This window comes from Melanaphis sacchari, unplaced genomic scaffold (assembly GCF_002803265.2).
Source record: "Melanaphis sacchari strain LSU unplaced genomic scaffold, SCAv2.0 Contig22_pilon_pilon, whole genome shotgun sequence".
NCBI classification, from domain to species: Eukaryota; Metazoa; Arthropoda; class Insecta; order Hemiptera; family Aphididae; genus Melanaphis; species Melanaphis sacchari.
The window spans coordinates 2,098,628-2,121,723 of record NW_020271107.1 but is presented as its reverse complement, the minus strand read 5'-3'; the positions used below and the strand labels follow the sequence as shown (position 1 = coordinate 2,121,723).

The 23,096-nt window shown below is 23.7% G+C and overlaps 8 protein-coding genes across 13 annotated transcripts; 5 read left to right on the top strand and 3 right to left on the bottom strand.

Annotated features, from left to right (window-relative positions):
• The first annotated feature begins 812 nt into the window (after positions 1-812).
• On the top strand, positions 813-4,075 carry LOC112594341 (enoyl-CoA hydratase domain-containing protein 3, mitochondrial). The gene is made up of 7 exons (XM_025339075.1): positions 813-938; positions 1,110-1,246; positions 1,828-1,963; positions 3,107-3,288; positions 3,399-3,559; positions 3,629-3,743; positions 3,835-4,075. The coding sequence occupies exons 2-7, from the start codon at positions 1,125-1,127 to the stop codon at positions 3,932-3,934; spliced, it is 816 nt and encodes a 271-aa protein (XP_025194860.1). The 5' UTR covers positions 813-938; positions 1,110-1,124; the 3' UTR covers positions 3,935-4,075.
• Positions 4,076-4,456: 381 nt separating this feature from the next.
• Positions 4,457-6,487, top strand: LOC112594342 (transmembrane protein 186). Of its 2 annotated transcripts, XM_025339076.1 has the most exons (5): positions 4,457-4,589; positions 4,675-4,887; positions 5,601-5,762; positions 5,978-6,123; positions 6,183-6,487. In XM_025339076.1, the coding sequence occupies exons 3-5, from the start codon at positions 5,614-5,616 to the stop codon at positions 6,485-6,487; spliced, it is 600 nt and encodes a 199-aa protein (XP_025194861.1). In that variant the 5' UTR covers positions 4,457-4,589; positions 4,675-4,887; positions 5,601-5,613. The 2 variants fall into 2 exon arrangements, with proteins under 2 accessions (XP_025194861.1, XP_025194862.1); XM_025339077.1 differs by lacking the exons at positions 4,457-4,589; positions 4,675-4,887 and adding an exon at positions 5,391-5,408.
• A 1,230-nt stretch (positions 6,488-7,717) lies between these two features.
• LOC112594383 (E3 ubiquitin-protein ligase RING1-like) lies at positions 7,718-9,261 on the bottom strand. The gene is made up of 3 exons (XM_025339141.1): positions 9,065-9,261; positions 8,405-9,009; positions 7,718-7,991 (listed from the first exon to the last, which is right to left on the bottom strand). The coding sequence occupies exons 1-3, from the start codon at positions 9,259-9,261 to the stop codon at positions 7,786-7,788; spliced, it is 1,008 nt and encodes a 335-aa protein (XP_025194926.1). The 3' UTR covers positions 7,718-7,785.
• Positions 9,262-12,455: 3,194 nt separating this feature from the next.
• LOC112594376 (PI-PLC X domain-containing protein 2) lies at positions 12,456-15,309 on the top strand. Of its 2 annotated transcripts, XM_025339133.1 has the most exons (6): positions 12,456-12,680; positions 13,367-13,450; positions 13,693-13,867; positions 14,381-14,669; positions 14,900-15,085; positions 15,171-15,277. In XM_025339133.1, the coding sequence occupies exons 2-6, from the start codon at positions 13,369-13,371 to the stop codon at positions 15,186-15,188; spliced, it is 750 nt and encodes a 249-aa protein (XP_025194918.1). In that variant the 5' UTR covers positions 12,456-12,680; positions 13,367-13,368; the 3' UTR covers positions 15,189-15,277. The 2 variants fall into 2 exon arrangements, with proteins under 2 accessions (XP_025194918.1, XP_025194917.1); XM_025339132.1 differs by having other exon boundaries at positions 14,900-15,309.
• Positions 15,310-15,442: 133 nt separating this feature from the next.
• LOC112594467 (zinc finger SWIM domain-containing protein 7-like) lies at positions 15,443-15,865 on the top strand. Its single transcript, XM_025339260.1, has one exon. The coding sequence runs from the start codon at positions 15,443-15,445 to the stop codon at positions 15,863-15,865; it is 423 nt and encodes a 140-aa protein (XP_025195045.1).
• A 1,928-nt stretch (positions 15,866-17,793) lies between these two features.
• LOC112594466 lies at positions 17,794-18,412 on the bottom strand. Its single transcript, XM_025339259.1, has 3 exons — positions 18,032-18,412; positions 17,923-17,972; positions 17,794-17,833 (listed from the first exon to the last, which is right to left on the bottom strand). Exons 1-3 carry the CDS (start codon positions 18,320-18,322, stop codon positions 17,794-17,796), a joined length of 381 nt encoding a protein of 126 aa, XP_025195044.1. The 5' UTR covers positions 18,323-18,412.
• Positions 18,384-20,881, bottom strand: LOC112594446 (RCC1-like G exchanging factor-like protein). The gene is made up of 8 exons (XM_025339228.1): positions 20,542-20,881; positions 20,315-20,472; positions 20,147-20,246; positions 19,434-19,719; positions 19,193-19,365; positions 18,879-19,040; positions 18,561-18,820; positions 18,384-18,485 (listed from the first exon to the last, which is right to left on the bottom strand). The coding sequence occupies exons 1-8, from the start codon at positions 20,654-20,656 to the stop codon at positions 18,408-18,410; spliced, it is 1,332 nt and encodes a 443-aa protein (XP_025195013.1). The 5' UTR covers positions 20,657-20,881; the 3' UTR covers positions 18,384-18,407.
• A 134-nt stretch (positions 20,882-21,015) lies between these two features.
• On the top strand, positions 21,016-23,067 carry LOC112594447 (oligosaccharyltransferase complex subunit ostc-A). Of its 4 annotated transcripts, none has more exons than XM_025339231.1 (5): positions 21,016-21,153; positions 21,218-21,438; positions 21,516-21,589; positions 21,668-21,885; positions 23,026-23,067. In XM_025339231.1, the coding sequence occupies exons 2-5, from the start codon at positions 21,300-21,302 to the stop codon at positions 23,042-23,044; spliced, it is 450 nt and encodes a 149-aa protein (XP_025195016.1). In that variant the 5' UTR covers positions 21,016-21,153; positions 21,218-21,299; the 3' UTR covers positions 23,045-23,067. The 4 variants fall into 4 exon arrangements, with proteins under 4 accessions (XP_025195016.1, XP_025195015.1, XP_025195017.1 ...); XM_025339230.1 differs by having other exon boundaries at positions 21,016-21,161; positions 21,298-21,438; XM_025339232.1 differs by having other exon boundaries at positions 21,016-21,161; positions 21,248-21,438.
• The last annotated feature ends 29 nt before the right edge of the window (positions 23,068-23,096 follow it).

The window sequence follows — 23,096 nt, the reverse complement described above, 5'->3', positions numbered from 1 at the left end:
ACCATACTTATATCGTGAAATAGACCATTAGGTATCTTTCAAAATCAGTTTTCGTAAGCATTGATGTATCATTGAATTCAAATTTAATACATTCAGTGGCGTTTCCACGGGGGGTTTGGGTGTTGTTACTCGCTTCCCCTATTGATATTTATTTAAATTATTCATTAAACATATTTACTATACTATCCCTGATATACCTTAACCTTAAACCCCTCCCATTCAAAAATTCTGACTACGCCACTGAACATATTTAATATGTACAGGTTGTGCAGGTTATATTCAATCTATGCATCAGAATAAATAATTTTAAAATCTAATGTTTTATGAATAATGATTAATATATAGGTAATTATTTACTGTATTAGAGAACAACATACAAAGCGTACTTGAAAACTTGAAACTTTTGATTTGTAGTAGTAAATATAAATAATTAATTAATAATTTATTATATAGATATCTAATATAATTATTAATTATTTTTTGATTATCCAGTGCACTATGTTATCTATCAAAGTGTATAGGGACTCCATATTTATTTAATGAAAGATTAGTCCATGGTGCATATACTGCATATATATATTTCATTTTTTATAAGTGTCATCTGTAATCTTTGTACTTTTGTAGCACAGCTAATCTACCTAATGAAAAAATTAAGAAATATAATATTTTATTAAATTTGTGATATTAACTATTGATAATATTTTAATTTTTAATATAATAATACATTACTATATTAGTACCACTACCATCTACTTGTAATATATAGTTTTATTTTTTTATCATAATTTATTATGTATTTTATCAGTAATTAGTGTATACTACGTTTAAAAAGAAAGATAACTATAATTTATTAAATATTTTGGTAGGTATCAAATCTAAGTTATAACTAAGTTATTGACTATCTCAAATTGAGTTAACCAAGTCTTACAAATTAATAAGTAAGTATTATAGGTTATTTAATTATTATTATTATTTAACTATAAGCAGACTAGATATTTTATCTAATAAAAAAAAAAACTAAATATTGGTAACATATTATAAATACATGATTATATAATATATTAATAATTTATATTTTGAAAATAATAAAATTAAGTTACAAATTACAGTACTCAAAAAAAGAAATGTTGAAATCAATTTTAAGGGGGCTGTATAGACATGAGTCTTCATTAGCTTCTAAAAATATTATTACAACTAGCAAATCTGTTAATTCATATCGAATAACTCTTTCAGATCCTAAAACAAGGTAAGTAAATGTGTTAATTAAAATTTTAATATTATTATTTTATAAGTATATCATTATGCGGTGTCGCCACTGGGTAACTTTACCCCCTCTTATTTACAGCAAAATAAACATTTCTTTTAAAACCTTATTTAGTATTTGTGTTTTCGTGTTAATTTATATGAAAATAATAAAAATGTATTATATTAAACAAACAATCAATCAATGATTGCTAGTTGAATATTTTCCATCTGGGATTGTTTGATGATGTAATTTTGCTACTATTATTCATATAAAATGTATAAACCATTATTTCCTCAAAACTGTTATACTAGGCATATTACATTGGTGTTTTTTCAGGTTTACACATTCTAATAGTTAACAAATATTATTGACACCGATTAGAGACTTTTTATATATATTATAATTAATTAGAAAGTAAGAAGAATACATCTTTCAAAATGGATCTATAGGATTATATTAATTTTTCTCACATTTTTTTTTTTCTCTAATATTAGGATTCTAACTAAGTATCATAGAAATTAAATATTTTATATTTTGAGCATAATTATGTACTACCAATTATTTATTATTATTTATTACAGAAATACATTATCTATTGCTGTACTTCAACAATTAATTGAAAAAATAAAAACTGCAGGGGATGATTTATCAATGAAAAGTATAATACTATGTGCAAGTGGACCAGTTTTTTCTGCAGGGCACAACCTCAATGAACTCGTAAGTTATAACACACTTTTGTTTTTACAATATTCAATTTTTAATCTCTTTTTTTTTTATTGTATGGGCTCTTAATGATTTTTTTTTTTTTTTTTTTGAGGTATTTTGTTTGGTTCAACTAATTTTTTTGGTCTTAATAACCCATCTATTTCCTGTAACCATCTCTGTACTTGATTAAACAAACATTGTCATGATTTGTCTTAGTGTCACTTTTTATTTGAGAAGACATTTTTAGATGTTTGATGCATTGAACTCTTTTTAATATTTACAATTAGTTTTCCATTCATATTGTCTAGTGTTTATATTAAACATAGTTTTATACATTTTCTAAGAATATTTCTTTTAAATTTTCAAAAATTAGCTTCATCACCTTTTGTTGTTGACCATATTTTTTAACAATATATGGTTATATTATGTCATTATGATTTAAATAAGTGATATATAATTTCTTAAATTATCATTTTATTTTACTTGAAAAAAGTTTATAATTGCTTATTTTGCTCATTGTATAATAACTAATAAGTTTGATAACCTCAATTTGTAGTAACCAGTCTCAGCCAGATTTCATTTTATATGTCATGTTGTCATTCCTACGGTTTAAGTTATTCTCAAGTATTTACAATTTTAAATTTTCGTGTATGTTTGTTTTTCTATGATATCTCATGTCCCACCTAGTTAGCAAAATTATCTTTAAAATTAGTTTTTTATATACAATTATTATATTAAAATTATAATAAATTTCAATAATAATAAAAGTATGAACAATTTCAATTTAATTTTTTGTTCTTTTTTAAATAATTTTGTTACATAAAATGGATTTTTTATTAGTTTATGTTAAATAACTGGTATAAATACCTTTATTTTGACTATTTATGTTGATGTTTATGTTCAATAATCGTTTTGTTCTTGCCAAGCTTGTGAGAAATATTTCATGTATTTTTTATATTTAATTTATTAAAAAAAAAATAATATTAATTACTTAGGTTAAAAAACTTATATAAGATAGAATTAATATTATTTGTTTAAATTTGATGTCAATTACTTGTTTATAGAATAAAATGAAAAATGAAAATGTTAATTTCAGGAATTTTCTTTAGTCAGATATTTTATCAATAATCAATAATTATTTGATTAATATTACAGAGTGTACCGGAAAAACAAAAAATTATATTTTCATTAGCTACAAAACTTATGAATACAATGATAGAATGTCCTATACCTATCATAGCATGTGTTGATGGTGTAGCTGCTGCATCAGGTTGTCAATTAGTAGCAGCTTCAGATATGGCAATTTGTTCAAGCCGTAGTTCTTTTTCTACTCCTGGGTACACAATATATTGAATTTTTTATTTTTATCTACCATTGACTAATATAATATGTGATACATGTAATAATATAAAAAAAACTTACCATAATTCAAAATATTTACTTTTAGTGTAAACCTTGGTTTATTTTGTTCTACTCCAGGAATTCCATTGAGTAGAGTTATGTCAAAAAAAACTGCTGCTTATATGTTATTCACTGGTATATCAATCAATGCTGAAGAAGCTCTTAGAACTGGTCTTGTCAGTAAGGTTGTTCAACCACAAGAATTAGGTTAATAATTTAATATATACTTATATAGTTATATGTGATTGTCGATTGGTATTATACTATTACTTTCAGATGACGAAATTACTAAGTTGACAACATTAATTGGTCAAAAAAGCCGCTCAGTTATTACTTTAGGAAAGACATTTTTTTATAGACAAATTGATGAAAATATTAGATTGGCTTACAAGTAACTTTTTTTTTAGATAGTTCTAAGCATTTTAAAAATAATTACTGAACTATACATTTATCTAAAAATTATTTTTAAAATTTAATTACAGAAATGGGGAAAAAATTATGTTGGATAATTTAGAACTCAGTGATTGCAAAGAAGGTTTACTATCATTTGTTGAAAAAAGAAAACCTAATTGGTCAAATTAAAAATGAAGTAAAACTTTTAACAAATTATTTTTGAGAACCATATTCAAATTGGAACCAAATTTGTGTAAATTCTATTTTTTATTTTTTACTCAAGTATAGAAATTTCTATTTATTATAAATTTACTGTTGTTATTATTAATATTGGTGGTTTTTTGGAATTTTTATTAATTGTACAAAATATATAAATATATGCTATGGATAAAGTATAAAAAACTATGTACAAAAGATCTTATGATTAACTTTTTTCATGTATATTTTTAATCTGTACAATCTGTGTAAATATTATTACAATAAGCACAACAGATGTAGAGATAAGTAAATTGGCTTGATTGAAGAAACTATTCATTAATAAATAATATGACTTCATGATAAGTTCATTTAACATTGAATTATTTGCTAATTTCACCCATTTTAGAGAACTATAAATAAAAATATAAACAATAAAATTGGTGTAAATTTTTTAAAATGTATAAAAAGACAACCTTGTTAACTGCTTAAAATACTTTAATAATGTTTTTACAGCACACACCTTTTTAGTTACTATTTTGAAACTCTTTAAACTAATACAACTAACTAACAAAGTTAGCAAGTAATAAGTAAGACGGTTGAAAGATCAATGGCATGTACTATGATAAGGCTTAGTCCAGGATCTATGGTAATATACTTAACTTTAATGTTGTATGTAAATAATTATAACTAATTATTTTTTAAATATGTTTTTTAATTTTAAATGACATTAGGTTTTTAAGAAATAAAAAAAAAAGTTAATTTAATAGCAATCTGGAGGAATTGGTAGAGTACATGCCTTGTATCTATGTGGACTGAATAAATAGCACAATTTAAGATGTAAGCTAGGTATTTTGTGATGAATAGAATGACCAATGGACTTGAAACGAGAGCCATATTGTTGTTTAACTAGTCACTTGTTAGTTTATAGTGTTCAGTCCATGGTAGTGAGTATTCACAATGTTATATACTATAGTATTAATTGCTAATATTATCATAGTTTATATGAAAGATATTATGAACTATTTTTAATATTATAGTCAACATAATGGCCTATTATATAAAGTATTATAATTTATAGGTATTTTAAAAATTTAAAATAGTATAATCAATGGTAGAACACTAGGATGAATTTGTCGAGCTTTGTTGTCATTTTCTTGATTCCTTATCAGTGTTTTAAATTATAAATTGAGCCCTTAATTTAAGATGTCTTATATATTTTTTTAACTGTAATTGGGCCATCGAGGGTTAAGCGGGATAACAGTGTATTTATTATTACAGCTGATATTTGAAAATCGTATTAAATAATCGCAGCTTACATGGCTGCTGTATTATATAGCTTATAATATATTACTGATTAGTGATTATATATCAGTAATCACACAGATATTTAAATGAATGATAAAAATTAAAATTAAATAACAGTAAGAACAGTGAATACTGAATATTGAGAACTATTGAGTATTAAGTAATGAATAATGATATTCTGTTTTTAAATTTATTTATAATAGTTATAAATTATAATATTTTTATTGTATCAAAATATCACACGAGTATACAACACAACTGTTATTGATTAACGTTTAACGACTATTGAATACTGCAAATGCATACTTAATTATTTCTGCTTCAAAATATTAAAAAACATATTTAAAATTAGGCTTTCAGACAGAATGTTACTATTACCAAAATGTATCAATACAATTGTTTTAAACAATATAAAGCGAAATTTTATGATGAAGACTTGTGGTTTAATGCATTCTAAAGTTAATCAAATTATTATTAAAGATTCCAAAAATGATGAATTTATTCCAATTTATAAGTATGAATGTTTATTTTCTATTAGTTACTTATTTAATTATATAATTTATGTTAGTCTCAATATTAACTATACTATGTTTATACATATTGTATTTAAATGTATAATTACGATTATAACTTGTAACTGTAAATTAATTAGTTACTATAGAGTAGTTATTCTTTTTACATCATATTGGTTATATATTATAATTTTTTATTATTTATGTATTATTTTAGAACACCACACATGAAATTCTTCATCGGTTTAAATAGAATAAAAATATATCAATTAGTAGGACTTTCTTGTTGGATTCCTATGTGTTTTAGTTTAAATATGCTTAGCTATATAAATTCTGATGAAGTAATTTGTGCATCATTAATAGGTAAGAATTGTTCAAATTTTTTTCTTTAAAACTGTTTAATTTATTTTATTGTTTTTCAGGTTTAGGTTTAACAGCTGGCTTACATATTGCCTCTTGGGTAATATCAAATAATCTTGTTGTTTTTGTATATTTAAGTAAAAATGATCAAAGGTGTCGAATGTCTTATATATCTTATTGGGGAAACCGAGAGGAATTATATTGCAACATTGAAGATATAACACCTATTGAATTATCCAAATTAAGTATTTTGAATCACAAAATTAAATTAAAAGGAAATTCAATCACATTTAAAATTATTACACGTAACTCAACCATTTTAAATAATGCTAAATTTAGAAAAGTTTTTGGTAGAAATATTATTTGAAAAATAAATTTGAATTGAGTCATGTAAGCAAATTATAATTTTTTTTTACATTCACTACCAATGTTGTATCAACATTAAATTGTACATGTGCATAGAACCCATTAACAATTGTTATTAAATAGTTATTTTATATAATCTGTTGCTTAATATTTAATTAGGCTCTTCTAGAATGTCTGTAAAAGTATAAAGTAAAAAAAAACTTTATTTTTATAAATAACTTAAAAAGATGTATGTTCTACATTATAGTCGTACAATATTTAGAAAACCATTAACTTATAATCTTTGGCCTGTTAAGGGATACTATTTAATTTTTAAAATACAATATAAAATTTTATGATATGTTCATCTGTAAGAGAGGCAGATTATGTTTTTTTTTTGACTTCACAACCTGAATCATTCATTATTGTAAATATGGCCGAGAGGGTGTTAAACACCAGAATACTCCCTTGCTCTTATAAACATCACTGGATAGTCTACTAATATACAATGCTTTTAGTGCTTATGGATCAAGTCCAGTGTAAATAAACATGGTTAGGTTTAAGGAATATATGCCATCTTTTCCATTAAATACACATCTGGGTTTTAATAGCTATGTTGACAAAAAATGTGTAAATTGCATATAATAGAATACATTAATATTAATAAAAAGAAATTTTATTAGCCATCAAATCTAAAGCACATCAACAATTTATTTATTAAACGTATAGCTTATTAATTTAATAATTTAATTATACATATGTATACATAACATGCATTGTGTAAATCAGTTTAATTTAATAAAGTAGCTACTATTTTACTTAAAATCAATAAATATAAAATATTACCTTATAAGTCATACAACATTGTCAATTACTGTATCAATGATTGTACTCTTTTTCTAATAATTAATTAAACATATCTCTTACTATTTCTTAATTAATTGTTATAACTTAATGTAAATATAGTAAATAATACAAATATTCACTATACATAAAATTAAATATTAATATTTGACAAAAAAAAAAAAAATACTGACATATATAAACAATAAAAAACCAATCAATGCATACATTTATAATATAAAAATGAAGAAATATTTTTTTTTAAATAACTTAATTTATTACTTTTAAATAATGTTCTTATATTTATACTATAAACTACATGACTAAAATTATTGTACTTATTGAAAAGAGTGATTTAATTATTAAGTAAATTACATTATGTAAGGTATTATTCACTTTTATTTTTATTGATATTTATTAACAGTTACAAATATAAACTTATAACTAATTGCAAGAAACAAATAATAAATAAATAATTCAAGTAAAAGAGTAAAACATTTCCAGTGGCTTGTTAACTTTCCAATATTTATCGTGTACATTTCGAAGAGTTTGATTGCCATTGAGAGGAACAAATTGATCCGCAGTAGGTGCAACATAGATCAAAAAATTTAGGGCTCGTTCTGGAAGTTCAGGACCAAGATCTAATGTCAATCGCATGGCTAAATACTTACTCAAATGATCAACTGAAAAAAAAATCATGTATGTGTAATGAAGGTTTAGAAAATTAGAATTGTGTTTCTTTATTCTACTTATAATTATTGGTTAAATTATTCATGTGTTTAATTTAACTAATTTAAAATTCAAAGCTATCAAATATCAACTTTTTAATAGTATACAATTTTTTAATGTTATTTAAGCAACATTTTTTTCTTTTCTAAGCTTGGACGTATCTAGTACTAATAATAAATGAATGTGAATACATTAACATTAATACATATTTTTACACGAAAGTTTGTACAAATAGTACTTGATTACACTTAAAACTATAGAGATGATAACACATTAAAATAATACAAAAATCGCACATAGAATTCTAGATGGCATTTCATTCTGTAGTGTTTAATTGTGATAAAGTATTTTAATTTAAAATGCTTACCAGTTGCATTAGCTGTTGTTTTTATATAACGTACTGAGTTTTCTTTCAAAACTCTAATCAATTGATTATCACTGGCCATTTCTGTAGGATGTGGTTTAAATACTAGTTCTATTTCATCTACTGACACACCTTTTGATGTACCATCACATTCTGTTATGTCTGAGGTGTCGACAGTTGAAGCTGGTCCTTCCTTTTCTGAGATCATAACAGACTTCATTTTTTTTGCCACTTTTGTTTGTACCATAGTTCTTGTTACATTATCTCGGCTTGAACTATTTGAAGGTTTTGATGTAGTTGATGAGCTACTTTCATTTAGTTCTTCATGTTGGTTCTTTTTGGTTCGTTGAAGTCGATTTTGAGTTTGTAATTTAATACCTTCATTTATTGATTGAACTAAATTAGCCTGACTATGACTTTTATTTAACTTTTCCAATACTCTAGTTTGATGTGCTTCATATTCATCACGGCTAGGATAGATCTTAGATATAAGAAGATCAAAATTTGGATCAGGACGTAGAGACCTTTTAGATACTAGTTTTTTACGACAAGTAGGACATTCCTTATTGCCTGAACGAAGAGCAGTCACAATACAATCTGAACAGAATCTAAAAAAATAATTAATTATAATACAGACAGTATATTTAAATGTATTATAATTACCTGTGAAGACACTCTTTAGTAGTCATTGTTTTTTTCAACATATCCAAACATATTGGACACATTAATTCACTATGTAGACTTCGTGGTGATACAGCAATTTCGGTATTGTCAGTAATAGCTTCTTGAGGAGATCTATGCAATTCATATAGTGAAAGTTCCCAAGTTTTGGTAAGACCCATTGGATCTGCTGAAGCCATGATAAGTAAGTAAAATTTATTAAATTACGGTTAAAATAAATTGAGTGCGAGTATTACAAAAAAACGTATAATATTTAAATAAAATAGGTACTTAATAATAGTAATAGAAATAATAATAATAATAACAATAATAACAATAATATATTAATTAATTTAACTATAAAATAAAGCTTAATTTAACAATATTATAATGACCAAAAAAATAATAAATCGATCATTTTTGGGACATAGACTAAAGTATTATAATATAAAATTTAGGTTTAGTGTTTACAAAAAATACTGTATTGTTGTCATAAACGACATAAACACATAAATCAGATTTCAGAATTGATTTCGTTCTCTATACGATAGTAAAAAATTACTCAAAAAAATCGATTATTAACCATGAAATAATTTAATTTATAACAAATGATAAACACTAAAAAAACCATAAAATAAGTATCATAATTAAAACTAAATCAAATAATACTATAGTAAAAACTAAAAATATTGAATATAAATTTTAAACTAATGTAAAATATTTAAATATGTAAGTATTACTATAATTCAGTCGTCAGTACTGTATTCACAAATTGTACGCATTTTACATCAATGCGATTGTTGATGTAAACAATAACGGGTTACGCAGTATCGATTTTTATTATCAGAAAAATTTCAAAATTATTTATATCAGCAAAATTGGGAAGTATAAAAGGTATAAAAATTAAAAACATTACAAACTTTATAATTCAATTAATATAATTTTAAACAATTAATTCATAACATTATTTTCTGTAGCAAATTAGGGGCTAGTGATAATTATAGCCCAATTACCTATAATATAATAAGCAAAATGGTTGGTTTCTTACTATCATTTGGTTCATCGACTTCATCGTACTTTCATGACTAAATATGAAATAATACAGACTATTCTTCAATACGTTATAGATGCATAAATCCAAATGGGTATTGTTGTAAATAAATTAATTTAAATATGTACTATGTTTAACACTAATAGTCAAAAAAATTCTTATTTTATTAAATTTAAAAAATTGAAATTTTATTTTTGTAATTTTTCTAATAACAACATTTGTATTTTTCAAAAATTTATTAAAATTAAATAAAGTCAGAGTAGGTTTTTTTATTAAAAAAAAAGTTAATTTTGTTGTCAATAATAATATTTTATTACTAAAATTAAATTATTTTAAATTACACAAAGATCTATCTTTAGGTCTAGATCTATATTTCAACCAATTAAAAGGACAAAATTCGTATTTTAACAAAATTGATTTAGACAGATTTGTTTTAAATTATTAATAACATTTATAACTACCTATCAAACTATTCAAAATGTATCATTTTAAAATTTATGTTATTAAATCAGAATTTCAGTTGAAAAAATTACATTAAATTTAAAAATATAAGTGCTCACTGATGGGTACGATCGCACAGAAATAATATAAATATTAGTTCACTAATAGTGGGAACTGTAAAATATTTAATATAGTTTGAATAATGTCAAATATTCACGTTTTCTATCGTAATATTTATTTAGAATTAAAATTAATATTATAAATACTTCAATAGTAATAAAATATAAAAGAAAATATGAACACTATCCTAAATTGTATTATATTGGCACAACACGGGCCTAACAGACTTGGCAAATCTACAAGATTTTTCTTTAAATAGGTAGGTAACTAACTTATTTTCTTAAAAAGTATGAACCTTTTAATTTTTCAAATGAATGATACGTTTTTAATTTCACATTTGAAGTCAAAGTATTTCCTAAGAATTTTATATTATAAAAATCCAATTTTCACTGAGTATATTGTTTAAATTATTGTTTTAATTTAAGTACAAGTATTTAATTTAGTTGAGCGAAATTGATACCAGTCCCTAAAATTGTGTTTACTACGACACACTTTGTGTAGTACCTACTACCTATAAAAAATTAAATATGTAATACGAAGTTCAAAAATGTGTAGCAAATAATAATGTTTTTTCTATATTATTACTATTCATTTTACATTGTATTGTTATAAACGTTTAATTAAAATATTCGTGTAGTACGAAAAATAGAAAATTTTAGGCCCTAGTTGATGATACTATGGATATTGGATATAATGACGCAGATAGATCCTCTTAAAAAGTGTTCCATCAATACTTTAAAAAATTATAATAAACTACCTATAACTCGTTTGAAATTTGATTTGTAGTATCATTAATAATAAATTATATTAGTATAATAGCATAATAATAGTAAAAAAATATTTTGCTTGGAGAAACATGAACAATATATAATAAAAAAAATCTTTCATAATATTTAAATTATCAACAAGTTATTATTCATGTAGTCATTCATTCTAAAAAATTGAAACCAAAAGTAAATGACCTGTTCCTAGAGAACAAGTGACGAGGAATCGATCAACTTATTGCAAGAGACCATTAAAATAAAAATAAAAATTAATATCTACCACATCTAGGACACGAGACAAGATTTTCAAGCCTACCATTATATTTTGTGATTTTTTTCCGATATCGTGACATCTCGACCTCTTCCTATTCGTAATTTTTCGAGATTCACGACGAATCTATTTGTTGGATCGAAATTTGTTGCCCCGTATGTGTGAATATCCTGGTCGAATTTTTTTCTCAATTCGATTAAAAAACAGTAGAACGCAACTGCAATTCGTCGATAGAATAATAAATAACTGTACGACAGAGTATATAGACATTAGACAGACGTTGAACTCTATTACAGATAACATAGATGGTCAGTTGAAATAAATTCCACTTCCACTTCTCTGTACAGTACAAATATAACTGTATAGAAATACAATTTGAACGAATATTTTGTACTTATGTTTGTAAATTTAAAGTTTAATATCTTTTCTACCTTTATATAGTTTAAAAATATAGTGATGAATAATGATGATGGTACTGAGAAAGTTGAAAGTGAAAAATAAAAATGTGATATTCGATTATGAGTTTGTGAACCGATTGGACGTAAGGACAAAGAAATAATAACAATATAACATTTTATCTCATAATTATTGTAAATAATGATTATAAATATCGAATCACAGAATAATTTTATTATTATTTATTTATTTTTTTACTTATTCTGTGACTGAATACAAGCTGTGATAGTGTTGAATTGGCGGGATTTTGGTTTATTATCTTGATTTCGTTGTTTATCAATTATCATTATTCAGTTTTCACTATTCAGTAAAGTTGTACAGTTGTGAGTTGAGTTTTAACTTATAATTTTTTTTTTTATTACCTCGTCTCCATTTTTCTAAATGTCGTTTATTTTTGTAAATTAAAATTTCAATTTTCCGTGCTCTAAGGGCGACGTCTTGTAAATCATAATAATGTACTTAAATACCTGAATTAAATCATGTTTGTGATGGTGATATTGCATGTATAGTACCTATGTGAGTATTATAAATTCTTAAGTGTTGTTTACTTTATAAAACCTCACAAATACTAGTTAGTAAATCTAGTATTCTAGTACAGCATGTTGATAATTTATGTCGTATAACCGTGATTCATGACATTTACCCCTTCTATAACTTATTACCAATATTCCCATTTAGGTATTGTAGTGTTTAATATGGTATACAAATTATACAACACTTATCAATGTATATGTCACATCTTGTTCTTATTATTATTTACTTAACAAGAAATGTTTATTGACCTTTTTTATTGTCAATTATTCAAGAGTTTATTTTCTTTGTATTCACAATATTTGTATAAATTGAACCTTTGTCTGATTTATACTGGCTCAGATGCTATCTGATTATTTTAATTATTAATTGGAAATAAGATAAATGTTTTATAATATTTTTTATTAGAAATAGGCTGAATATTAATATAATACATTTTAGAAATTTTGCTGTCAATTTTATTTTATTTTATAGGTATTTAAACCATTTAAAATAATATGTTATTATAATTATTTACTGAATAGGTTTCTGTAATTTGTATACTTTTGAATATTTTTTTTAAATTTTGTTCTGTACTCAAATCCTGTTCATAAATCAATCTAAATTATTTATGATTTAAAATGTATTTCTCTAATTATTTAAAGTTAAATTAATTTTATATTTTATTTCAGAAATGAAGTTAAATCAAGAGTATTGGGTATCAGAACTACCCAAACCACTTACTCGTATTCCTATTACAGAATTAGCAATTCCAGGTACGATTAAATAAATAATTTTTGTCGTAACTAATGTATATTAAGTTAAGAGACTGAGTAAGCCATACTAGTACACCTTATAAGTTATTGCTATATATTTGTTAAGAAAATTAATTAAATTAAAATTTAAAAAAAAAAATTAAAATTAAATTAAAATTTAATTAATTAAATTTTTTCTGTTAATAAAATTGATAAATATATGTATTCATATATATTATTTAAACTGATAAACTACGTCTTAGGATCTCATGATTCATTTTCGTACACCATCACACCACATAGCAAATTAGGGCCAGATGCATCGAGACTTGCAAAATATTTAAACTACCTATTTGGACCTGCCATGCGACGATTCGTCTACAAATGGTCTATTACTCAAACATGTGATATTCAAACTCAACTATATCTTGGAATAAGGTAATTTAAAATATTTATTTAATTTTGGTTTTTAAATTAAATTAGTAGGTATTACTACAATTTTAATTAGCATAATTAATTTCTGAGTTAACCTTTGATTATTTGTCTTAGCTTATAATAATAATTTCTTTATTTATGGAAATAAATTTCAATTATATAAATTAAGAAGTAATGATACTTTATGTATTAAAATATTACTATTTTAGTTATAAATATTAAACTTTTTATTAAAATTTTAGCTTATAAATAACATTAAGTCCAAGTTAATATCAAGAGAATTAAAGTGTTTAATCTCTAAGACTCTAGCATATCATTATCTTCATTTTTAATAATGGTCTTATTTGGATTTATCAATTTATTATGTTAATATATTAGCCGTATTATATTTTAAGATATTCTCATGAACACAGTTTCGAGAAATTAAATTGAATGTAAAAAAAAATGTATATGCAAACACAATATTTTTTGTACTTAAAAATTATTTCTAAAAATATCTTTATGATTGTTCATTAGGTATTTTGATTTAAGGATGGCAACTAAACCAAATGATAGTAATTTTTACACGGTTCATGCACTTTATGGTGATCCAGTTATGAAGGAATTGATGAATATTAAGGAATTTTTGGTGACACATACTAGAGAAATTCTTGTACTGGATTTTCAACATTTTTATAATTTCTCAGAAGCTGATCACAATCGATTATCCTCCGTTTTGAAATTACTATTTTATGGTATGATTTGTCCTTATTATTATCCAATTAAAAAGCTTAACTTGGATTCAATGAGAGCAAATAATTGGCAGGTAATCAAATGGATAATAGCTATTTAAAATACATACATTTTATAAAATAAATCGATGTGCATCATTAATTTAGAGAAAACCTGTTTAGCCCTCCTATAGACATTTTTAGCACTCTTTGTACTATTTATTTTTATTTTTTAGTCTTTCCTGGTTAAAATACAAATAAAAAAAAAAACAACAAAAATCTGTTATTGAAATTTTATAATTAATATAATTATTATTACTTGTAGGTGATTATAATTTATAGACATTCTCAAGATGATATATTTTGGCCATCTTCATATTGGCCAACACCATGGCCACAAACCACATCTTATAAAAAGTTAATTGGATTTTTAGAATGTGGTCTTAAAAAAAGAAAACAAAATGCAGGATATGTAACTCAGTGTCTTTTTACTCCAGATGTAAAGTTTATAGTGAGATATTTTTATTTAAATCTTCAAAGTTGTTGTCGTCCATTAAATATTGCAATACCTAAATGGATAAATAATCAAAAAACAGGTTTTGAGCATGGCGTGAACGTCATAATTGCAGACTTCATTAACAGCAATGGATTTAATTTCTGTGATATTGTTGTCCACCTGAATTATAAATGTTTGGAAACTTTAAAAAATACAACTGGTTTTGTAACAGAATAATTGTTAATATTTATGTTACACATTAAATATTTTTTATTATTATACTATATTATGTGCTTACTCAGTCTCATGAAAACTTTATTTTAATGAATTAATTATATTTACATTGGAAATATCATTACAGAATATATTTAAATGACTAGTAGGTTATTACCTGCAATAGTCCACGAAGTATTGGATAATATAAGAAAAGATTATGAACGACGATCTTGTATTGAAGAATTATTATTAAGCTTGAACTCAGTTTTTGGTTCAACATTGACTGAACATGCTCTTGAACTAATTGATGATGGTAGTGTATTTTTAATTACAAGTCATCAGCGTAGTATACTTCAAATAGTTGGCTCAAGAGGTGATATTTATACCATAATGGAAACATCTAATTTTTGTACATGTAATTTTTTCAAACATCAAGTTTTGAAAGATAAAGCATTATGTTGCAAACATTTTTTAGCTGCTAAAATAGCATTAATTTTAGGAAGCTTCAAAACGAAAAATGAGACTCTTGAAGGTATAACTTCAATTATGATTTCTGCGTATGGTAATCAAGAATTTTAATAAACAAGTTAAATGTTTATAATAAATAATTTTAAATAAAATTATATGTATATTAAAGTTAAATTGTATAAATTGTATTATATGGTATTAATGGAATATAGAAAAGTTAATTTATAGTTATTTCAAGATACTTCTTTTATGATTTAATTTTTTTAATTTTCTATAAATAAATAAAATATGATTAAAAATATTCCTAACTTAATTTTATATTTCCTATCTACATTCATATAACATGTGTAGGTTGGTTTATAATGTTTACATATTTGACAATGGCCAGTCATAAGAATTTATATTGTGTCTAAATTAAATTTTAAAACTTTGTTATTTTTTTTTCACAAAACAGTAAAATTGTTTGAAATATGCCCGTGTTCATAAATTATGATGTTTCAATGTCTAAAAAACAGGTATTCAAATATATTTATGTTATGAACATGTCTGAAAATATTGTATAAACCATTAACCATATACATCATTTTAAATGAACCTAGTATTCAACTTTTAAGAAATATTTATCATAATTTTTTTACTGAAGACTGAACGATAGGAATGATTAACAAAAATTACTAGCCAATACTCTAATAGACGTATAATTAAGTTATAGTTAACACTGTGTATAGTATACCTATACTATTTAATGTTATATTTATAACTAAAAATCATGGAATTTGGTTTACTATGTAATATTATGTAATATATTTTAGATTTTACTTGTCGTTAAGTGAGTCTTGACTTCTCCATGTTTGTCAATAGATATATTAAATTTGAAATCAATGATAATGTGCATACAAAACAATAATTCAAAACAGTTATGATAAATCAATTTTTTTTTCTAAGGGTATCTCATATTTTATTTTTTTATAAATAAATTAAACAAATAAATATTGAACTAATATTTACCAAAAATATCATTTTTTTATTATGTATTAAAATGGTAAAGATTAGTTCATAGTATTTGAAGATAATTTTTTAAAATAAATCAGAATTGTCATTGCATATAGTTTAATTTATAATGATATAATTAATATTTTAAAGTTTTAAATTACCACGAATAGTGTTTTTAAATTGTAATAAAATAACTATCATTGTTTAAATGATTAATTTTGTCCAAATTTGAGCTTAAAATGTCTAAAAAATAAAATTAAAGAAATAAAGATAATGCTTTATGTATTCAATGTTGTGAAAACTTTTAATTTCGTAAAAATTGAATTTTGTATTTCTAGTAGAATATTTTTTTCTGTATAAATGTTGAAATATTTGTATCTTGCATTAAAATTTCAAGCATTTCTACCACCAAGCAATTTTTATCGATGTTTATAGGGATAAAAATATTGGACTTACTTAAAAATTCCCTTTTCTTTCTATTTAAAAAAAAAGTGTACTGTAAATGTTTAAATATGATCTCTCCAAAGCACAATTTTGTCTCATAAAAAGGTAACCAATTTGCTATCAATAAACACTCTCAAGGTTGAAAATCAAAGCATTTTATCAGTTACTTATTGTGTATTTATTAAAAAACCACATTGTAGTCAAATTAAAGACATTTATTGCTAGGATTTAAATTTTCAAAACTAGTGTTGTGTAAATATTTACGTTTATCTATAATTGTTTTCCTGATTATTTTGAATAATGCTGAAAATTTAAACTTAACTTCATAGTTGACGATTGAAGCACGTTAAGTGCTTCTAAGGTAATGTTAGGCACAGAAATAAATAATAAACATTCATCTAAAATTTTCAAACTATTTTCAACTTTTCTAAAAATCTTATTGCCTCTTTATTTAAAGAATTAAACGTTTAATATTTGTTATCCATTATTCATAGTTTTAGACATTTTGTTTTGCACATTTGTAATATTTCTTTTTATAACATATATAATATATATAATATATGTGTTCCTTAAGGATTTTACTTTGTCTTTTGATGATTTATTTATTTCATTTGTTCAATCTTATCAATGTTCATAAATACTCTAAACATTAAAATTATTACAACGCACTTAAAAATTAGGAATATCAGATCTATAGATTTTGTTTTTTGATAAATAATTTTAAGTGATACCTTGGATTGTAATTTTTTTCTTGCTTTTTAGGATGTTTAAAATTCTTTAGCTGTAGAAGAGTAATATAATTTTATTTTTTTATAAATTTGATAATAACTAATTGTTTACATTTATCCAAGATTTGTTTGTAGTACTTGATAAACATTTCTTCTTTTTTATATTTGAAAATTCTTTAGTTTCTAGTTCTAATATTTTATTACCATTTACTTCTATTCTTTTAAGTTCTTGTAAAGAAACGGGTCCAGAATACAAAGGAACTGACATTACGTCAATTGATTCAATCAATTGCCACTCATTATTATTTGATATTGTATTTTGTTTAAAATACTTAATATTATCATTAGAATTTAGAAATGTTGAGCTTTCTAAAGAATCAATAGAAAAATTGCTGTAACTCATATCATGAAATGAAGGAATAAATAGAATAAATAATATATTTATTAACTAGTTGGTATAGAAATTAATGTTTGTAAATAATTATTATTTATTGATATGGTGTACATAGTGCAACCATATGATCAACTCCACAACTTACACGTTTAACAGCAGCACCAACTGAAACCTAAAAATTTATTTTAAAATTAAATATTAACTCAATTTTATTTTAGTTATATTGTTGAACATAAAAATGATTTACTTGTAAAGGAAAATATTGGTCTTTTATATGGCCAAGACCTAGTTGACCCCATTTATTTTTTCCCCATGTGTATAGATTTCCTTCAGATGTAATAGCTGCCATATGAAAAACACCACTATACACAGATTTCACTTGTGTTTCAGGATTATATTGATTTCTACCAAATAAAATTGGTGGTATGGGTGTTGGTTCTCGGCTACAATTCATATCAGGGCCTTTGCCCAGAATACCAAAACCCCAAACAAAAACCATACCTTCATCTACACAGAAAAATTTATCAGATATAAAATAATTTTCAACATAATCATATTTCTATACCGTTTAAAGCTATACAAGATGACCCAGTAGAACCAATATCAGTGATTTTACCAATAGCTTTATTCAAAAGTAACTTTCTTGGTGTATTAACTTGATATTTATCACTGTCTAATAATAATTGACCATACTCTGAATTACCCCAGCCAAAAACTTCTCCTTGATCTAAAAAAAAAAAAAGTAATAATTTTATTAAAGACATTGGTTATTAGTTTTTCTTTACTTTTTAATATTGTAGTCTGTAATCAATCATTTATTTAACTTAAACATGATATTAACATATTCAAGACACAAAACATTGTTGATAAATTACTTACCATTTAAAGCTAAAACACAATCAGCTGAAGATACTAATTTTACAATTTTTTCATTTTTAATGTCTCCTTCAACAAGAGTGGGTTGTGATTCATTATTATAATGTCCTAATCCAGTTTGACCATCGGCACCCCATCCACATGAATATACTTTACCAGTTTTAGTTATGAATAAACTAAACAATTCAATACATTTAAATTATTTGTATAATAAACCACACAAGATGAAAAAAAAATGGTTTACCTATGGTCTTGGCCGCAAACTATTTTTGAAATACTATCATCTAATTTAATATTATTCGCATTTCGTAGCTTACTAAAGTCTTCATTATCAATTATTTTTCGCCCACATTGTCCATAACAATTACTACCTAAAGCATATACACCATCTGTGTTTGTTAATACAAGTGTATGTGCACGACCTGCAGCCACTGCTTTTATTTTAGTGTTAGGTTTTTTTAAAGGAAGTTGAATTGGTACTGTGGCTAATATCAATCCTAATGGATACCCTTTTCGTGGATCATGGTATCCTACATAGAATAGAAGAAACAAATATCAATATAATTTATAAACAATTTTTGAGTATTTTTGTTACTTTTTTGTTTCTAATTCAAAAATTATTCAAATAATATTTTTACACATAACACTTAACCAAAAAGTGTAATTCTTTATAGTTTGTAACAGTACTTATAAATTAAAATTCTTTATACATCTTTAGTTTATCATTTTTTACAAGACATTTGACTTATATCAGGGCATGTGTTTAGTCCACTTATCATTTTTATTCCTAGACTTACCTTTGGTATAGAGGATAGTTCTAATGTTATATTATAATAAAAATTGTGTTAATTGTCTTGCAATCTCTACTAATTAAAAATTAAGTACAAAAAAACTTTAAATATTAAGTTATTAATTTTGCATAACAAAAATGGATAGTAAAAATAGGTTTAATTTTACCTATTTGTGAATCTGTATTCAAACCGCAACCAAAAAGTTTGTATTGATTACTATCAACAGCATAAACTGTAAATCCATAACCACATGCTAAATCCTTGATCTAGAAAGGTGTGTTTGTAAGTACATATATTATATACTTTATACATATAAATATATAATTATTCATACTTTATGAGAATATGAAAACCTCAATCTCACAGGTCTGTAAATGAACTGTATTTGACGCTCTCTGGATCTGATTTTTAAATCACCTAAAGCACCATGTTCAGCCATACCCCATACATACAAACGCTGCTGATCTTTAGGTGACTCGCTATATGGTGCCACTAAAGAAAACATTAAGTATCTAAAATAATAATTCTACCTTAAATGAATGAACTTCATATGCATCTTACTAAAAGGATCAACATTTTCAGATTTAACATTGACACCGACATATCGTTTTGAACATAATGCACAACTTGTCTTCTTTAATAAATGAAATAATTTTGACAATTTAATAGACATCATTCATGAATTATGTAACATAAATTATATACAAATAAAATTTGATGAAGAACTTTATTCGTGTAAAGAACACTGTTGCAAGATTTGTCAATTAAATTTATTGAATTGGATTTTTAAAAATTCATGTCATAACAACTCCAAAATTCTCCGTACACCGGTCTTGTATTGACATTTGACTTGACTATTATTAACTGTTATCATTTTTATTCGTTTGATTAAAACATGATTCAAGATTGTATTATCTACGATACAGACCGTATAATATGTATATGTATAAATTTATAAGTAAACTTGTTTACTGATTTTACAGAATGCGTCAATTATCACTATTCACTATTCAGTATTCACTATTCAGTATGACTGTGTATAGTTAGAAAAACTGAATACTCTAAAAGTAAAAGACGAGTTAAACTATTAACTATAGGTTCTAGTTGAAGTGTAAAATTATATAGTTAGTATTTATTATTTTTATATACCAATTGGCAATTTATGGATGGAAAGTAATTAAGTAAGAGTTGTGACTTATAAATAACTGTTATGTCTAACAGAAAAATCATTATTTAGGATATAATTGAAATTAAAATTTGTACTCAGTATCACTATTCACATACGGTTGATATAATCGCATTACATTTTATATTCAGAAATGGAATCGTTTTATGGTTTACCTTTTAAAGTTCTTGAAGTCCCAAATTTACGTTTAAAACGACCGTCATGGTTAAAGAAGCCATCTGCCATGTTTATGTATGTGATTGTAACAATCTCATATTTTTTAGTGACCGGAGGTAAATGTATATTTATAAATAATAAATATGTTTATTGATAATTTAGTTACTAATTTCTTTAATAATATTATGTTTAGGGATTATATATGATGTCATCATAGAACCACCTAGTGTAGGTTCAACTACAGATGAAAAAGGACATTCAAAACCAGTTAATTGCTTTTTACTTCAATTTTTTGATTATATTAATATGAATTTTGTCTAAATAAGTTTTTTTTTTATTAAATAGGTGGCATTTATGCCTTACAGAGTTAATGGACAGTACATTATGGAAGGTTTAGCATCAAGTTTTCTGTTTAACATTGGGGGCTTAGGATTTGTTATATTGGATTTAACCAATAATAAATCAACTCCAAAATTGAATCGTACTCTTTTGACTGGTGTTGGATTTGCGTGCATCATTGTATCATATTTTACATGTTGGACATTTATGAGAATGAAGCTTCCGTATGTATATATTATTGTATTAACTTTCCAGATAAATTATTATTATCAATTATCAGTCATATAATTTATAGATAATATTTGAGTAATTTTTCATATTTTTATTTAAAATTATATCTCATATTTTATCAATACTACTCACCTATAAAACTTAATATATAGAGAAATATCATTCATAAATATATAATTTTTATATTATAAATGAATGATTAAGTTTAGCTGGTATTGAAGTGATAACAAACAAGTTCAAAACTATGATTTAATCGACAATTTTTCTAATTTCTTTTAATATGATAAGTAAAGAAAGTCATCAGGTAATAATAATTTTCACATTTAAAACAAAGTATAAAAATTTTGAAATTTATTTTAAAATACAATGATATATAGTTAAAAATTAATTTATACTAAAGCCTCAAAAATATCTTCCATGTTTTTAAATACTCATTACCAGAATATCAATTTATGGTTATTTTTTTATTAAAATTAATACATACAGGTATATGTACTTATGACTAAAAAAATTTTCTCCAGTTTTAAAATTTATTGTAATCATGTTGGGTTTTATTACTGGATGGCCTACCATTTTATATCATTCATGTAAAAAAATTTTGTATGTATTTTTCATATTTGTCATTAGATTATAGATTTTATTATGTTGTAGCAGTATACAGATTCTTATATTTCTTTGAATAATAAAAAAAAATTGTTATTTTTAAAAATACTTACATTTAAAAGAGTTATTAAAAACTAAATTTCTTCTAATTAAATTCAAAAGAAAACATAAAAACAATAATTTAAATAGAAAAATATTTATGATAAATTTTAAACTCTATTTTTAAAAAATCTAAATATTTGTAAGTTATTTTTCAAAATTGTTTGTCTATTTTCTTAAAAAGTTGCTTGGAAAATAAATATGAATTTTTGTTCTTAATAATGTATAATGTTGTATCATATATTAATATTTAATAGTATGATTCTAAGATGATATTAAAAAATCTCATATCTATAAAACAAGATATCTTACTGATAGTTTTATTTATTAATAAAAAGTATTAATGAATTTAAAACCTTTTTAGTATCATAATGTGAATATAGTAATTTAAATATTATTATTTTCTTAATAAATGATTTATATTTTTTCAGGGGATACTTGAAGTCATAAGAAATAAAAACATTGAACAAAACACACATTTCTTTTTTTTATTTTATGTTTT

What these genes read in the sequence shown, in the direction of transcription:
- LOC112594467 (XM_025339260.1), top strand. Translation starts at nt 15,443, where the DNA reads ATGACTAGTAGGTTATTACCTGCAATAGTCCACGAAGTATTGGATAAT.
- LOC112594447 (XM_025339231.1), top strand. Translation starts at nt 21,300, where the DNA reads ATGGAATCGTTTTATGGTTTACCTTTTAAAGTTCTTGAAGTCCCAAAT. An exon ending in ATATTTTTTAGTGACCGGAG is followed by an intron (nt 21,439 to 21,515) that starts GTAAATGTATAT and finishes TATTATGTTTAG; the next exon opens with GGATTATATATGATGTCATC. An exon ending in AAAAAGGACATTCAAAACCA is followed by an intron (nt 21,590 to 21,667) that starts GTTAATTGCTTT and finishes TTTATTAAATAG; the next exon opens with GTGGCATTTATGCCTTACAG.
- LOC112594466 (XM_025339259.1), bottom strand. Translation starts at nt 18,322, where the DNA reads ATGAGTTACAGCAATTTTTCTATTGATTCTTTAGAAAGCTCAACATTT. An exon ending in CAAACAAATCTTGGATAAAT is followed by an intron (nt 17,973 to 18,031) that starts GTAAACAATTAG and finishes ACTCTTCTACAG; the next exon opens with CTAAAGAATTTTAAACATCC. An exon ending in GAAAAAAATTACAATCCAAG is followed by an intron (nt 17,834 to 17,922) that starts GTATCACTTAAA and finishes TTTAATGTTTAG; the next exon opens with AGTATTTATGAACATTGATA.
- LOC112594383 (XM_025339141.1), bottom strand. Translation starts at nt 9,261, where the DNA reads ATGGCTTCAGCAGATCCAATGGGTCTTACCAAAACTTGGGAACTTTCA. An exon ending in ACTAAAGAGTGTCTTCACAG is followed by an intron (nt 9,010 to 9,064) that starts GTAATTATAATA and finishes TTATTTTTTTAG; the next exon opens with ATTCTGTTCAGATTGTATTG. An exon ending in AACAACAGCTAATGCAACTG is followed by an intron (nt 7,992 to 8,404) that starts GTAAGCATTTTA and finishes TTTTTTTTTCAG; the next exon opens with TTGATCATTTGAGTAAGTAT.
- LOC112594342 (XM_025339076.1), top strand. Translation starts at nt 5,614, where the DNA reads ATGTTACTATTACCAAAATGTATCAATACAATTGTTTTAAACAATATA. An exon ending in GAATTTATTCCAATTTATAA is followed by an intron (nt 5,763 to 5,977) that starts GTATGAATGTTT and finishes GTATTATTTTAG; the next exon opens with AACACCACACATGAAATTCT. An exon ending in AATTTGTGCATCATTAATAG is followed by an intron (nt 6,124 to 6,182) that starts GTAAGAATTGTT and finishes ATTGTTTTTCAG; the next exon opens with GTTTAGGTTTAACAGCTGGC.
- LOC112594376 (XM_025339132.1), top strand. Translation starts at nt 13,369, where the DNA reads ATGAAGTTAAATCAAGAGTATTGGGTATCAGAACTACCCAAACCACTT. An exon ending in TACAGAATTAGCAATTCCAG is followed by an intron (nt 13,451 to 13,692) that starts GTACGATTAAAT and finishes ACTACGTCTTAG; the next exon opens with GATCTCATGATTCATTTTCG. An exon ending in CAACTATATCTTGGAATAAG is followed by an intron (nt 13,868 to 14,380) that starts GTAATTTAAAAT and finishes ATTGTTCATTAG; the next exon opens with GTATTTTGATTTAAGGATGG.
- LOC112594446 (XM_025339228.1), bottom strand. Translation starts at nt 20,656, where the DNA reads ATGATGTCTATTAAATTGTCAAAATTATTTCATTTATTAAAGAAGACA. An exon ending in TGAAAATGTTGATCCTTTTA is followed by an intron (nt 20,473 to 20,541) that starts GTAAGATGCATA and finishes TGTTTTCTTTAG; the next exon opens with TGGCACCATATAGCGAGTCA. An exon ending in GAATACAGATTCACAAATAG is followed by an intron (nt 19,720 to 20,146) that starts GTAAAATTAAAC and finishes TATTCTATGTAG; the next exon opens with GATACCATGATCCACGAAAA.
- LOC112594341 (XM_025339075.1), top strand. Translation starts at nt 1,125, where the DNA reads ATGTTGAAATCAATTTTAAGGGGGCTGTATAGACATGAGTCTTCATTA. An exon ending in GGCACAACCTCAATGAACTC is followed by an intron (nt 1,964 to 3,106) that starts GTAAGTTATAAC and finishes TTAATATTACAG; the next exon opens with AGTGTACCGGAAAAACAAAA. An exon ending in TGTTCAACCACAAGAATTAG is followed by an intron (nt 3,560 to 3,628) that starts GTTAATAATTTA and finishes TATTACTTTCAG; the next exon opens with ATGACGAAATTACTAAGTTG.